The 15,937-nt window shown below is 37.3% G+C and overlaps 1 protein-coding gene across 5 annotated transcripts in view; it reads right to left on the reverse strand.

Annotated features, from left to right (window-relative positions):
* dock10 (dedicator of cytokinesis 10) overlaps window positions 1-15,937 on the reverse strand; it is a 104,723-nt gene that overhangs the window by 33,707 nt on the left and 55,079 nt on the right. For 4 of the 5 annotated variants that reach the window (XM_041801300.1, XM_041801317.1, XM_041801291.1 and 1 more), the window contains exons 5-22: window positions 15,798-15,870; window positions 15,378-15,515; window positions 15,051-15,185; window positions 12,253-12,439; window positions 11,246-11,334; window positions 4,894-4,977; window positions 4,657-4,815; window positions 4,204-4,452; window positions 3,992-4,114; window positions 3,374-3,456; window positions 3,141-3,263; window positions 2,957-3,036; window positions 1,596-1,783; window positions 1,359-1,424; window positions 1,156-1,248; window positions 906-1,029; window positions 699-820; window positions 471-554 (exon numbers count right to left, since the gene is read on the reverse strand). In XM_041801300.1, the coding sequence (XP_041657234.1) occupies window positions 471-554; window positions 699-820; window positions 906-1,029; window positions 1,156-1,248; window positions 1,359-1,424; window positions 1,596-1,783; window positions 2,957-3,036; window positions 3,141-3,263; window positions 3,374-3,456; window positions 3,992-4,114; window positions 4,204-4,452; window positions 4,657-4,815; window positions 4,894-4,977; window positions 11,246-11,334; window positions 12,253-12,439; window positions 15,051-15,185; window positions 15,378-15,515; window positions 15,798-15,870 (2,200 nt within the window). Of the gene's footprint in view, window positions 1-470; window positions 555-698; window positions 821-905; window positions 1,030-1,155; window positions 1,249-1,358; window positions 1,425-1,595; window positions 1,784-2,956; window positions 3,037-3,140; window positions 3,264-3,373; window positions 3,457-3,991; window positions 4,115-4,203; window positions 4,453-4,656; window positions 4,816-4,893; window positions 4,978-11,245; window positions 11,335-12,252; window positions 12,440-15,050; window positions 15,186-15,377; window positions 15,590-15,797; window positions 15,871-15,937 lie in introns of those variants that run through there. The other variant, XM_041801327.1, reaches the window with a different exon arrangement.

Genomic DNA, 15,937 nt, shown 5'->3' on the forward strand with positions numbered 1-15,937 from the left:
ACACCTTCACCACAGGCTGAAACAGTAGATTACTATCCATTTTATATCTTACCAAATAATAAGTAAAGTTGCCAACCATTAAGAATGATGGTGCATTTTGGGCTCACATTCCATTTGTTACATAAATTTTAATAGTTTGTTTAGAAGCATCTTATTGGTGTTGAAAGCCCATTTCACACTTCCTCACTGGTAGAGTGAGTGCATCCATCCCTTGCAGGGGGAAGCTGTATGGAAGAGCTCAAGGCTAATAACATTGTTTAAAGTGTTATTGAGTGCTACCATGCCTTCATTCTTTTAAAAGGATGGATCGGCTGATACAACAAGTGCAGAACTTTGTATCCATCCTTTTCCCAGACCATTTTTCTTGTTAATGGTTAGATAATGTAGATTTCACAAGGACACCCTCACCTGTAGGCCATGAAAAACAACGTGAGTATGCTAGACAGAAGTAACCCAGATGATGGTCTTACCTGAGTGTAAACTGTTGAGACAACATTGGTGGACACTTTGAAGATCGATTTTCCTCCATCGACCCATTTCACATCTGCTCCATTCTGTAAAATAGGATACAACCTTTATTTATCATCTGCTTGATGCTGAATAAGCATCTTATTAAGGAAATGAATGCTTCTATTATTCATCCCAGGTTTTAATATTCATGTCTTTCCTCCTCCCATTTCCCTTTCTTCCTCTCTCACCTTGGTGTTGCTGGCTTCCTTGATAGCCAGGTATCCAGGCGGTAGGTTACAGGAGACGGGGATGCTGAACTCCTGAGATACCAGACGGCCTTCTTTGAGGAGAGGCAGCCAAGAATACCCCACTAAAAAAGCACAAACAATGATGAATGATGGAAAAGAGCCACAGCAAAATAAGCCACTGCTTATTAAAGATCCACCAAAACTCACCAAGGGTCTCCAGGGTTTCTTTCCTCTTAGAGTTTGTCTTGGCGTTGATGTCACATGTGACATGGTAAAAAGAGAAAAGAAGGTGATGCTTTTCATGGAGCTGAGTGGGGAGCTCAATCTTCACCTGGGGACACAACAACATTTTTTTTTTCATTTAAAGGTTACAACAACAACTCTTCCTTTTTGCAAGTTGTCTGTAAACATGCTTTTTTCTCATGCTAACTAACAAAAATGTTAATCTTTCCTGTACCTCATCGTAAAAATCAGGGTTCTGGGAATGATGCAGGACTGTAGAGCAGGCTGCTGTGGTGAAGACTGGACCTCCTGGCTTACCATAGATGCACTGAAAAACAACAATAGGAAAAGAAACAAAATAAGCAATAAGCAGACACTTTTTTTCAAATATAGGGTTTAATTGGAGTCCTATAAATGTCTCATTGGCGTGTATTTTACCTTTAAAGGCTTGGCAACTTCTTCATCTGAGCTGCGGAACTCCACATAGACTGCAATGTTACGAGCCTGCAAACAAGAGGACCATTGTGGCACTAATGATTGCAAATATTTAAAAGGATGAAGAATGGAAAAAGGAAAACACTATGCATGCTGTAAGAAATAATAATTCCAGTGATTTTGACTCAGAGCTCTAGCTCAGGCTTTTTTTTGTGTTCAACCTTCTGCCATGTTCTCTACCTTTGCAAAGCTCTTCTGGCTGTCATATTTGAGATGTTTAGGGTAGACATAGATGTGGTTTCTGTAGACACGGTGAGGCTGTGTGAACTTGGTGGTGTCCTGGACAAACTCCTCTACCTCCACAGTAGGCTGGTGTTTGCTCAGCTCCTCAAAGGGCTTCACCGGAACATAGGAGGAAGTCACACAGTCTGAAAGAGTAGATAAAAAGAATTCAGAAAACATCACATAATAGAGAGGGAGAATGTGAATGGCTGAATCCACACACAAACACTTTAAGAAGTGTTTCTGGTGCGTGAGGGCTCCACTGTGGACTTCTGTACTAATAATTACACACTTTTCATGAGTCCGCATATATGCAGGAATTCCTGTAGGATTTACTTGGAAAAAAAAACCCAAAACTTTCATGGACTTCTCACTTTTTTATCTATCCATCTAGATTAAAAATGGTCCGTTTCAACTGTCAGCCTCAATAACTAACTCATCAAGAAACTAAATCAAAAATGAACTCAATAACAGACTTACTAACAATCTAACTCACTCACTAACTCACTCACTGACCTCCTAACTTATAAACAAACCAACTCACCCACTAACTCACAAACTAACTAACTGACTTACTCACTCACAAACTAACCAGCTAAAACACATTTTAACGAACTCACTACCTCTCTAACTAACCAACTACCTAATTGATGTTTTCTGAATTTCAATACAGTTCTTCAGTGGATATACCATAAAATACAGAAAATCTCCCAATGAGGGAAAAAGGTTTCAACTACCCTTCTGCGTTATGATTTTCATTTTTACAGTTATGGCCTAACAAGGGTGAAAAGCAGTTAAATGTGTCTGCCACTGTTGTTATACGTTCTAGAATGCTCTTAGAAGTGAAGTGGATGCAAGCAGTACGCAGTAAGTGGGTTGAATTTACAATTGCGTGACTTAGGTCTGGCGTAGAGTTTGATAGTGGAAGCTGCATACACTTGTGGTGATGACACTGTGTGTCCAAGCCCTATATACTAGTACATAAGTCAGACCAGTATATAATGTGCAGCCACAGCCAATTGTTCAGATGAAAAAATAGATATTAAAAGTGCAGCTTGTATACCAAATTTTACTGTTCATTGAATTGAAGAGATACAAATACATCCTGGAGGTTTTTTTAATGTTATCTCAAGCACATTTTGTTTTCAAGAAACATGTGCTCTCTCATTAATCATTTGTATACCATCTCAAGCCCTCACAGACAAATGCACTGCACACCTGATGGCACTAAAGTCAGAGATGGTTCAGAGCTTAGGCTTTGGGGAGGAGACTTGGATGGGTCAATGAATGTCTACTAATTCCGATAATAGTGGACGTACTAGGATGCTCCATTGGAACATAGTCGACTGCAATGTCCAGCGTTCCAGGAATAGTCTGCAGTTTGCTGTTTTTTTCAGCCCTGTGCACACAAACAGAAAAAATAGTTGTTTACAAAGAGATTATTTTGCCTCATAGCAGCATAAAAACAACCTTTGTGATATTCAAGCCTGCAGTACGTCTTACCTCCTGTACTCCGATATCAGTTTCATCAGATCATCAGTGGAGATCTTGTTGCTTTCCTGTTTGAAGAGAGGGGAGAAACGAGATTCTCTGTCCAGCCCCCCATGATTGTCCTTAAACACTGGCCTATAATTAAAAAAAGGAAACAAAGATTTAGGTTAAGTATCATATCCTTTAAAGTGAAAGTAGAAGAATTAGACAAATGTTAAGAAAAGCCTTCAATCAGCAGCACTGACCTGACCGACCAGGCAAAAGGCATCCGGTACTTTCCCAGCTTACTGCAGAACTGCTTGTTGGATTTCAAAATCTTCTGAACAGTCTGGACAAGACACAAGCAGGGGAAAAAGGGGCAGAAAGACATGTAAGCAAGACGCCACAGCTGTTATTTTTTACATGCAAGTAGACTTTCTCAGCCCTTAATACAAACTGACACACTAAATCGGGGGTTGTCTATTAGAGTTTCTCTTGCAGCAGGTCGAACGTCTGCTGATTCATTTAGCCTTCTCAACAACGACCACATGGAAGACTGCCAGCAGGGACGCCAGGAAATGTCTTGGAGAGTATTTCGGAAAAAACAACCTAATTAACAAACTATCTCTGCAGACTGGCTTTCAGTGATGAAGATAAGCTTAGTACTTACAGGAAAACCATTTTGTAAAATGTTATAAATTAAACTTTCTGGAGTAGATAAGGGAGTTTCCCTTACAATAATTGCCCTAAGAGCAATGTAATGTGTAGTTAACTTTAAAAGATAAGATGCTGTTCAAAGTTTAGCCGTGTGGTTGGTGATAGTAAAGAAATCAGCTAATTTTTCATTCAGAACTTCAAGTGAAACTAAAAACTGTCACTCTTACCTTACTGGAGTCTGTATTTTTTATATAAGGTTCGGTCCCACAAGCAATATTTCCCATCAGCACCTTTTCAATTCTGGCCACCATCACGATATCTGTGTGAGGGTTTGTTACAGAGAAAATGGCCTGCAAAGCAAAGCATATTAAAGTCACTCTACATGTTCAACACAAAGCAATTATGCAAGGACAAATTCTGTGGAGTGAGATCCCTGCACCTGTTTGGGGAAGCAGAGCCAGTGATCCAGGTCCAGGCTCAGGTAACAGTCTCCAGGCTTCTTCTCAGCAGGAGAGGACAGGCCATTTTCCTGTCCTCCGACCCCTGTGCAAGGACCACCTGTCCCATTACTGTAGCCTCCGAGCATCTGACGCACTGCCTCTTGGTTCAGGTCTACATGGAAGTCTGCAGACACCTTTCTCCCTTCTCTGACATCCATCAGAGCCAGCGAGATGAAGAAGGGCTCAATCTAGAGAGGCACAACGAACTCAGTCATTCTCCTTAATAAAAAATACTTTACATTTTCAGATCACGATGTCTCATTTGACATGTCTTTTGATGTAAAAGAGAAATCAGTCCTTAGCATGTATAGATTTGTGCTCCATTTCAGTTATTTAAATGCAAATATATTCACAAAATAAAGTCATTTGTCAGGACTGGGTCATATCCTTACATTGGTAACTGGTCCAGTTTCACTCTCGTTGATGCAGCCCTGCAGCATGAAGTTGAGTGATCGACAGGTTATCATAAACCTTCTACCCAGTTTTTCCTCAAATGGACGCACCGCTCCATTCTCCACTGATGAATGTTCAGTCTTTGGGCTCCTCAGAACCTGTGATTTGTAAAACACAGTTTGTAGCTAAATTAAAAATAACAATGAAACTGTGTAAATATAATTCTTTATACATACAGGAGTGTCAGGGTCCAGCGAGAATAGATTCAACCTTTCTTCTCTTCTGGCTGAGCGAATCCCTTCATCCGTCTCTGAGATATACTGTAAGAGAGGAAGTGAAGTTGATTACTATTTCCCTGACTTATGATTAATGATACTGTGATTTAATTTAAGGCCCCTGTGAGGAATAATTAACTGGTTAAGAAATGACTAAAATCAATACTAATACCCCTATATAACCTACAAAAGAAAAAAAAAAAAAAACTTTAGTGACTAAACTAAATAGACCTTTTTAGATATTTTGATGCTTGTAACCACGGCCAAAGGGTATTTGGAAGACGATGTGATGGCCAAATTAGCCCGTTCTTACAGCCTTCATAAAAAGGATGTTTTACCCTTTAATTGAGTGTACAAATCATTCAAGGTCAATATAATTTGGTTGTTGTTTTTTTTACAATAAAATAATTTAAAAAAAAAAAACGAACTTTTGAATGTCAAAGTGAAAACAGATTTCTACAAAGTCATGTTAGTAAGACAAAAATATGTAAGGTAAAATAAGTGATTACATAAATATTCACCCCCTTTGAAGTGATTGATGTGATTCAACAGAGGAACAGAAAATTGGTGCTAGTAGTTTCACAGTTAGTGAAATGGGGATCATCTGATTGCTGAAATGTGTCTCAAGTGATTGTAGGTCCCCCAACTGGTTTATCAGTATTCCTGGCTACCATTACACAATGAAGACAAAAGAACACTCAAAGCAACACAGAGAAAAGGTGATTGAAAAGTAGAAGTCAGTTACCTGACACGACAGATGGATTTGTTTCACACATCCAAAAAAATTGGAGGATGCTTGGATGAACGTTCTGTCTGTCACATCTTTACAGGCCAATCAGAGCAACAAACCATGTGACATCATCACCTCTACCAAGGTGCGCGTGCACTGCTACTAAGGGATTAACTCCATATAGAACTGCATAACGCAAACCATGGCAATTATAGACATGTCAGTACACAACTTTTGTCGTTTTTGGAAAAAAAAAACAAAAAAACAACTAAATGTTGTTCTTTGTTCTTCTTTCAACAAAGAAATGCTGTCAAGTTCTGATAAAACTGGCACTTCAGCTGTATCCATGCTAATTTCTTCCGCCATAACGGCACCGGCCTCTTGTTGTTGCCTGCTTACATCATGACTCCGCCACGGCCAAAAGTACTGCCCCTTAACGCTAATTGGTCCTGTCACTTTCTAACCAGGCCCAAACGGTTCAGACAGGAACTTTGCAGGATGGATTCACCAGTGAGAAACATGGAAATGGGCAAATCCATCTTTAAGAAGTCAGGGGATGGATACAACAACAACAACAACAACAACAACAAATCTGAATCTTCATCATCAAGACATGGACAGAATATGGCACATGTGTTAAGTTCAAGAGAACACCAAGACAACTATGACTACTCTGAAGCAGTAACAAGCTTCAGCAGCTGAGATGGGAGAGACTCTACAACAATTGTTGTTCTTCACCAGTCAAAGCTTTATGGGAGAGGGGCAAAGAGAAAGCTGCTGTTGAAGAAAACTGTTAAAAAAAATCTCAACTAGAGTTCACGGAAAGGAATGTGGGAGACTCCATTGTCAAATGAAAGAAGGTTCTTAACAGTGCTTTTTTTGGCCATAAGACAAGACGCTATGTTTGGCAGACACCAAACACTACACATCAACTCAAACACACCATCCTCACTTTGAAACCCGGTGGTGGCAGCATCATGCTGTGGGGATGCTTCTCAGCTGCCAGTCCATTAAGGCTTGTAAAGGTAGAGGGTAAAATGAATGCAGCAAATTATAGGAAAATCCTGGGGGACAATCTTATTTAGTCTGCAAGAGAACTACAGCTAGGGAGAAGATTTATTTTCCAGCAAGACAATGACCTGAGGCATACAGCCAAAGCTGCACAAAAATGGTTTGAAGACAACAAGTTGAATGTTCTGGAGAAGCTGAGACAAAGCCCAGACCTCAATCAAAAACAGAGTTTGTGGCTGTACTTAAAAAGGGCTGTTCACTCCTGATCTTTGTGCATCCTAACAGAGCCTGAGCAGTTTTGCAAAGAGGAATTAAGTAAAATGTGCCCAGATGTGCAAGCCTGATTGAGCACTATCCACAAGGACTCAGTGCTGTCAATACAGCCAATGTTTGATCTACTAAGTACTGACTTGCAGAGGGAGAATATTCATGCAGTCACTGGTTTAACATTAATTATCTTTATTCGACTTACATTACTTCCTAGGAATCTATTTTCTCTTTAAAATCAAAGAGTTTTCTAAAGGCAATTAAATTGACCATGACACTGTAGGCACTGTACATAATCCACAGCTAAGAGTTACAGAGCATGATTTAACTGATGACATTTGACAGTCAAAAAAAACTGGTAAAATACATTATCTTAAGAGACAATGGGTTGGAGAAGTGTTTGACTCCACTTTTACATTCTGTAGCAGAGGAGTTGGGATACTAATTAATGAGAACATCCCCTTTAAATTAAATTCATATTATGCAGACCCAGAAGGTAGTCATAAAATGCGTCATTTTTGAAACCACATATACATAGATCAATATTTATGACCCACCCTTATCTGATGGATCATTTTTATGCAAAATACGAAGGTACTTGATATATCTCCTACAGGAATCATTATATTAGAAGGCGATTTGAATAATATCATTAGTATAAAGGACAGTTCAAAAAATAAAAGGAAAATACAACCACCCGCATGTCTAGTAGAATTTCTGTCAACAAACAAATTGCAGGATGTGTGGAGGGTAATGCATATCGAGAATAAAGATTATACCTTTTATTCTCATGCTCAAAAATCATACAACTGAAAAGATTACATTTTCATATCTCGTAGAGGATTAGGAAGTGTTAACTTAACTAAAATTCATGATATAGTCATTTCAGATCACGCTGCAGTGACATTAATAAATAAACATTCTCAGAAAATTTGGAGAATGAACTGAAAACATTTAACCAATATAGAATTTGCAGAATTACATAAAAAATCATATTGAGATATTCATGAATACAAATATTGACAACACTTCAATTAAAGACAGACCTCAGATGGACATTATGTGGAATGCCTTTAAAGCGTATATTAGAGGAGTAATGATATCCTTTTCAGTAAAAAAGAAAAAAGAATTAGACAGAGAGATTGACCAAGTGGGAAAATCCATGGAATATTTTCGGAATGTTCAAAAAAATACTAACTGCATCAGTGATTTAGAGAAACTGCAAAAAAAAAAAAAAAAAATACAACTAGAATATGACAGTCTGTTACTTTAAAAAGTTCAGGATATTAAACAGAACACAAATAAACTGTCAAATATATCTGCAAATAAGACATGGAAACAGCTGAGCAATTTGGTCAAAAAAATAGTAAAAAGAAATATGGCAGTTCTACAGGACAAACCCTCAAATAAGACAATAACAGATAATAAAATAATAAATGCAAGATATGAGACATATTATAGGAACTTATCTGATAAAACACATATTGACCCTGAACCCTTCTTAAAATCAGTGAACTTGAAAGTTCTAACCAATGAACAAAAAGAGAAGCTAAGAAAAGACAAAACAGTATCCGAAGTTAAAAAGGCAATTGACAGTTTTCCCTTAAAGAAGGCAACCGGTGGTGACGGATTACCAATTGAGTTTTATTTTGTTTTTTGGAATCAAATTATCCTTTATTTCTTCATGTTATCAATAATGCATGGTAGTATCACGCCCTTCCAAAAAAAATGTATCAAGCAATATTTAATGTGATACCAAAACCAGGACCTGAAGGCAGTCAGCCATCTGATTATCGCCCAATAAGTTTGATTAATTGTGACAATAAAATTATCACTAAAATTTTAAATAATCAAATGGCTGAAATACTTCCAGGTATAATTCATTATAATCAGACTGGTTTTATACAAAATAGAAGCCTTAAAACTAACATTAGAACCTGTGTATCATTAATCCAGTATGTTATGAAGCAAAAACTAGATTTGACACTGATGGTAGTTGATGCAGAGAAAGCCGTTGACCGTTTAGAGTGGGCTTACCTTTTCAAAATATTAGAAATGTAGTGGATTCCCAGAAGAAATAATGGCAATGATAAAAAATAATATATAAATCACCTACTGCCCAGGTTTATGTTAATGAGACTCTTTCAAAGATATTTGGTTTACGAGGCACGAGACAGGGTTGCCCTTTATCCCCTTCATTATTTGCTCTGGCATATAACTACGTATTTAAAATGATATGGTCCCCAAATTCCTCTTCATTTTTCCAACTTTACCTCTCATTCCTTCAAAACAGTTTTTCACGAAAATTAATAATTTACTTTCTTCCTTTGTCTGGTCAAATAAAGCAAATCGATTAAGCAGAAATCTTCTCCAAAACAAGAGAACAGAAGGAGAAATTCCCAAACTTAGAACTGTATTACTGATCCTCACAGACATTTTACATTGATCGAATAATTAATGATGCCAATGAAGACCCTTGGATAGGCATAGAAAGTGACCAATCGAAACCTCACAACTTATTTACTTCTCTGTTTACAAAACAAAGAATAAAAGGGCCCAACTTTGTATTAAACAGCACCTTAAATTCATGGCAGAAAATTAGAAATATACAAGCAGTGGAACTTGGTATACCCAAGCAAAAGATCTGGAATGATCCATAAATAAAACTCCAAAACAGGGAAATGAACTGGAACAGCTGGAGAAAAAAAAGGTATTCAGTACCTCTCACACATAACTGAAAATAATAATAATAACAACAATGTTCTTTCATTTATAGAGGTTCCAGAACAAATTTACCTCAGAAAACAAGGAGTTTTTATTAGATATCTACAGCTTAGGAACTGGATTACAGAAAACTTTGATTTAGAATATGATCTAGTCACAGGACCCTTTGAAGAGTTTTTGGTAAAACGTGGTAAAAAGAAACAACTAATCGGAACTGTATACAACATGCTGCTGAAGGAACAATCTAAACTGTACTCACTGGAAAAGCTACATGACAAATGGAACAAAGACCTTCAATTTAATGATGCTAACACAAAAGGGAAGAAATGTGTGTATCTCACCAAAAGCATTGCTGGAAATATAACCTACATTTAATACAATACAAACTCATGACAAGAATATATTACACAAGAGAAAAAATGCATAGTTTCTATCCAAACTCCTCTGATCAGTGTGTGAAGTGTGGATCTCCTGATTTCCTTATGCACTTATTCTGGACATGTGTTAAAGCGGTGAAAGTGTGGAATGAGATTCAAGAATGGATGTCTGTTATATGTACAAAACAAATTCACTTCTCAGCTGCACTCTGCATCTTCCAGAAAGCTGAGGCAATTCATTATCCATTGGGATGGCAGATTTTCTCTGCCTTGGTTTACAAGAAGTTAGTTTTAAAACACTGGAGAAAAACAGAGAATCCTTCTCTATATGCTTGGAAAGGATTGATGAAATATTACTTGACAACAGTAAAGAAGATAGCAATGAGGTGAAACAATTTAACGATGTATGGAAACAGATTCATGAAGCATGATGAAATACGAAATATTGAAACATTAAATTTCACAGCTATGGGGTAAAGGGGGGGGGATCAGGAGAGAACACAGGACAGAGACCGATGTGAAGTGTTTGTGTGTATGTGGATATGTACAGGTGTACAGGGGGATGCTTGTTGGGGGGGAGTATGTGAATTTAAATGTTGTAATTGTTTACTGTGTGTTTTTTTGTGTTGGATTATAAATGTAAAAATGTTTCATGTCATTCCGACATCGCTATGGAAGAGTGTAGATTGTGTTATATTGTTATGTTATTTTATGCTATTGTACTGTTCAGAAAAAGGCTATGTAACCTGTGGTGGGAAGCATGAAAATTAATAAAAAATAATTGTTGAAAAAAAAAAAAAAAAAAGTAACATTTTGCCCCTGGTGAATGACTAAATTATCATTGCCTTTGAGTTTGTTTTTGTTTTCACATAGGCGTTTCTTACCCCCATTTTAATCTTGGAGGGTTAGGAAAATATCACAAATGCTTTCTCTTTTTACTTGTCTTTTGCAAAGAGTCACTATTACTTTTGCTGAGTTACAAACAATGATTGTCATAGCATGAGTTTGTGTGCCAGTACATGTGCACACATGCACTGTAAACAGAAATCCTTACAACTTATGGTTGAAAACTTCCAAATGAGCCTTTATAAACCCTGATGTGTTGCTTACACATACATTGAAATGTATTATTACACTGTTTACTTCAATGGTCTAGCAGCAGAGTTAGACTTATTTTAAATGAGGATGTTTCAGCTCAACCAACCTTTGCTAGCTCTGGATTGATGCCGTTCTCTGCTGTGGGATCTTCATTCTCCTGCAAACAGCAGTCACTCAGCGACATGTCAAACATATCTGAAGCAAGACAAAAGAAAATAAGGGATGACTGCAAGCAATGGCTGTACATAAATGTTTATCAAACTGCTTCAATTCACCATAGGTAGAAAGCCATATACCATTTTCTGAAATAGGTTCAGCAGTGCACTAAATAAGCTCTAACCAGCATCAAGTACACATATATTCATCTCAGAATGAAATATGAATCCTTTTGCGGTGTTTATAGGTAATAACGCGGGCATGCTTCTACAGAAACATAACCTTCATGTGCCTTGAGCAACTCTTCCCAAAGGCCATGCTGAACAAAATGGCTCATTAATGGTAGGTCACCACATGCTGCTTGCAGCCTGATTTAGAGGCATGCTAGCAGACCACAGAGCTATGACAGCTCAGGCTATTACATCACTCCACCACCTCTCACTGGGCCAAGTCTCAGTGCTCCATCAGGGTGTGTCATGTTATAGTCTGTGGTCCAATGCCCAAACTATGGAAGAACTGGCACATATGATTGAATTTTATATTAAGTTCCTTTTTTAATAACAAAGTAGGACATACGAAACATAAGTGGAGTCCCTGGTTGGTGTCATTTCCTGATTGTGATGTGATAGTTTAAGCCTAAAAGCAGCAAAAATTCCCCAACGAGATCCTGGTGAAAGGGCAAGTATTATTTAAAGCAAGTCAGACAGAGAGGAAAAGGTTACATTCTGCTGACATTGCATGTAGAATTATTCCCCTCTTAGGGGCACTATGATTAATAGATGTTGAAATTATGCTAAAATTTCCTCTGTCTCACTTTAAATACCACTTTCACCTCCAAATTACCATTATTACTTCCACCCTCATTGCTGTTTCCAACAATATTTCATTCCCTACCCTCTAAACCCATCATAGGTAAACTTGTTGTACTCTAAATTTCACAAACAGAACCAGTCTCACCCTGCCGGTGGTCTGTGAGGTCCAGACTCTTGCGGTCAGGAGCTGGACCTTCATGGGGAGAGATCTGCAAGATGCGGGTCAATGTGCTGATCCACTCCTCCATGTCCTGCTCGCTCTCTGCGGCCAGCACGAAGTACGTAACCTCGTTCATCTTCAGCTCGAAGGCATGCTTCCTCAGGCGGTTGTTCTTTGGGGAGACAGATGAAAGGATGGATAGGATTATGTGGTTAGCCAACAAAACCAGAGCTTGGTTTTGCTTTAGGAAAATCTGATTTCTTCTTGTAGCTTTGAGGTACTGACTTAACAAGGATGAGCTTAGTTTCTGGATATATAATGGATAAAGAAACCCTCTTCTAAAATGTTTTATGAACAAGTGCATATTAAATCATAACACTAAATGGATCATTTTGAACCCAAAATACAGCATGCAAGTTGTGTAATGGTAATTTAAGCTTGATATAGCATCAATCCTTTAAAACTGAACTTTAAAGTCTGTTAAGTATGCATCCATCCTTGGAAAAGTTTTAAAAAGTTATGTGTCTTACTGTAAATTTAAAGTGATACATATTGATTTGTATGAATGTTATAAAGATAAATATATGGCTACACACACATAATTTGAAATGGCAGATGATAAAAGCATAATATTTCTAAAAAACCCACAAAGGATATGATTGTGGTTTTTAAAAGACGGAGGAAGCCACAACTCCCAAACCCTTATATAGTGCATTAAGAACATGCAATTATATAGTATAAGTGGAGCGAGATGACTCTGACTATAAACTAAAAGCAGAGTAATGTAGGGTCGTCTTGGAGGATTTCTTTGTCAGTTATTCTAAAAGAAAAAAAAGTCAGATACCCCCTTTTAGAAGGAGTACAAGAATATTTTGAACAAGACATGTGCCATTATGCCTGTGCTTGAATTGAACATTGAACATTACCATTAAACACAATTTGTGCTCAAGAAGGTCAGAACATGCATGGTGAGAGTGGTAATCCTATAATATCTACACACTTTTTGCATTAGTAAAGCATTAGTTAATACGAAAATCATCTTCTTTAAAGCATCATTAATATCTTCATTTAATTTCCAAACAGAGATACCAATGCTTTAGAAATGCATTAGTAAAGTATTTAAAGTATTGATAAAGTGTAAGACATCATCTACAGAGCATGACTAATTAATTTATAAATCATTTATAAACAGATGTAATACTAAAGCGCAGGACTGAAGCATTCAGAACAGCACCCTTTACTAATGCTTTACAGATGCATAAATAAAGCACCTAAAGCTGCGATTATGAATGACATATCAATAAATTAATCATCCTTTAGTAGAGATTAATTAAGTATTTAATAGAGCTTTATATTAATGCATCAATAAAGCACCTATAATTGCGATTATAAATGGCGCACAAATTAGTTAATACTGCTTTGTCAAAGATAAGTATTAATGCTCTGAGCCCTAAGCTATTTTTAACCATTTTGTCTCACCTGGACTTATTGTCTTAAAAGGCTTGTAAAACATCAACCCTGTGGTGCATAGTCAAACTCTAAAAATCAATTTTTTCAGGACAACCTAAGCTTTAAGATGTGTGCTGCAGTAAAGCCACTGTAATTTAAATAATGATGGGACTGTAAGGAGAAAAAGAAAAAAACTAAACAGAAATTAAAACTCAAATGTTTTATGTGACAAAGTAAACAATAAGGACTTTATGCATCCCATCTCTCTGGGACCAAAAAGTGAAAAAGATCATTCTGTGACAAAAAGTCTTGAAAATATTCATAATGTACAAAAAAGTCCTTATTCTTTTTCATATTGCTTGAATTTGAGCCATTATTCAAAGCAGTTCCTGTCTGCAGTGACACAGAGGGCCACATCACAGGCTCTCTGTCTCACTTTCTCTCTTCTGAGCTGTTCAGGTCATCTCCTCTATTATCTGCCTAGTTAGACATTCGCAGTTTGGCAAAGCCTGCATTGGTTCTCATAGCCCATGTAACAACCATAAGCTAATTCTGGCTAGTGTCAGAAAGGATCAAAAACTGATTCAAAAATTATAAAATGACACTCAACATTGGAGGTACTGGTGTGGATTTAATCTTTAAATACCCAGGAAAATCACCCAAGTTCTAGGCTCACTATAAAAGCCTCCATAGGGGTTATGAAGGCTTAAGATAAGATAAGATAAGATAAGATAAGATAAGATAAGATAAGATAAGATAAGATAAGATAAGATAAGATAAGATAAGATAAGATAAGATAAGATAAGATAAGATAAGAGAAGAGAAGAGAAGAGAAGAGAAGAGAAGAGAAGAGATAAAACATCAAAACATACACTGACGTGCTTGGATAGCATAATTAGAACAACACAACACCAGGCTGTAAGAGGAAAAAAGGGAGGTGGCTATGATTCATGGTTCAAAGCTTATTCAACTTTTAATAATCTGTGTCAATTCTTGTGGTGTACAACAACATCAACTCAGAGGGTTAACTAATGCTTACAAGTGTCCAGTTCCCAGTACTTCCCTTCAAGTTTAAAGTCAGTTGTTTTTAATTAATTCAGTCCTGATTTTTCTTAACAAAAGATGTTCTGAAGCAGGTCTTTGTGGAAAACAAATTTAAATTGAACTAAGAATGAAATCCAAAGCAATGAAGAATTTTTAAAAATTTGTTACATCCAGTAATGTCTTGTGTTGCAGCATTTTATAGTTTTGAAAAAGTCTTGACATTTAAATCTGACTTTACACGCTGAGCTGGTTCATCAATCTTACTTTAAATGAAAAGCTTTAAACCTCACCTGCACAACCCCAGTGCATGAATCAAGGAAGATGCACCCTTTGGGCTCCTTGGAGATCTTTTCATCTTTGTAGAAATTCATGATGTAGGAGTTATCAGTCAACTGGGTGAGCTGAAAATATCTCCTCTTGAATGACTGTAAAGATAGAATAATGCTCAAGTACATGAACTTGGTAGAAGGACAAAGCCAAAGGCGACAAATTATTGAAGCTGCATGCTTTAATATTGTATTTTTCTTCAAATGTTTGTGGAAGGGAAAAACCTTCAAGCTTGTATCATAGTGCAATCTGAGGATCAGGGTGAACCTGAGCATCATGCATTTCCTCACCCGGACAGTGATGCTATTGTTGACGGTGCTGTTGAAGTTCCCTTTGTAGAGCCAGCCTGACCGAAATACACCGATCCCTCCTCCCCCTCCTCCACCACCTCCCCCTCCCCCTTTGGACGAGGACAGGGAGGTAGTATCCTGTAGAGCACAGATACAGTCAGTTACTGATACATGAGCTTCCCGTTCATCCCTCATAAATGTAAAATTCCAAACTGAAACAGAAAGAGACCCAATATTAGGATGTTAGTCAAATTGTGCTCAGAGAAATGTCCCCCTGACCTTTTAATAAATTATCTGCTCTCACAAAGTACATTTGAACAGCTTTGAGGATGAGATAAACTAATTTAAACATGACCTTCAGGATGTGTGCAGTAATGCAGTCATTGTTAAAGCATTTGTCAGAAGATGGTTATTACTGACCTCATCCTTATCCATGTCCTCATAGTCAATCTCAAAAGTATGGGATGGCAGCTTCTCTGCTTTGTACAGTTTCCTATAAGAGGATGAGGAAAGAATAGAAGAAAATATGAAAGTCTCAGAATTAAATATAGTGATGGTAC

This window comes from Cheilinus undulatus, linkage group 2, assembly GCF_018320785.1.
Source record: "Cheilinus undulatus linkage group 2, ASM1832078v1, whole genome shotgun sequence".
Classification (NCBI taxonomy): Eukaryota; Metazoa; Chordata; class Actinopteri; order Labriformes; family Labridae; genus Cheilinus; species Cheilinus undulatus.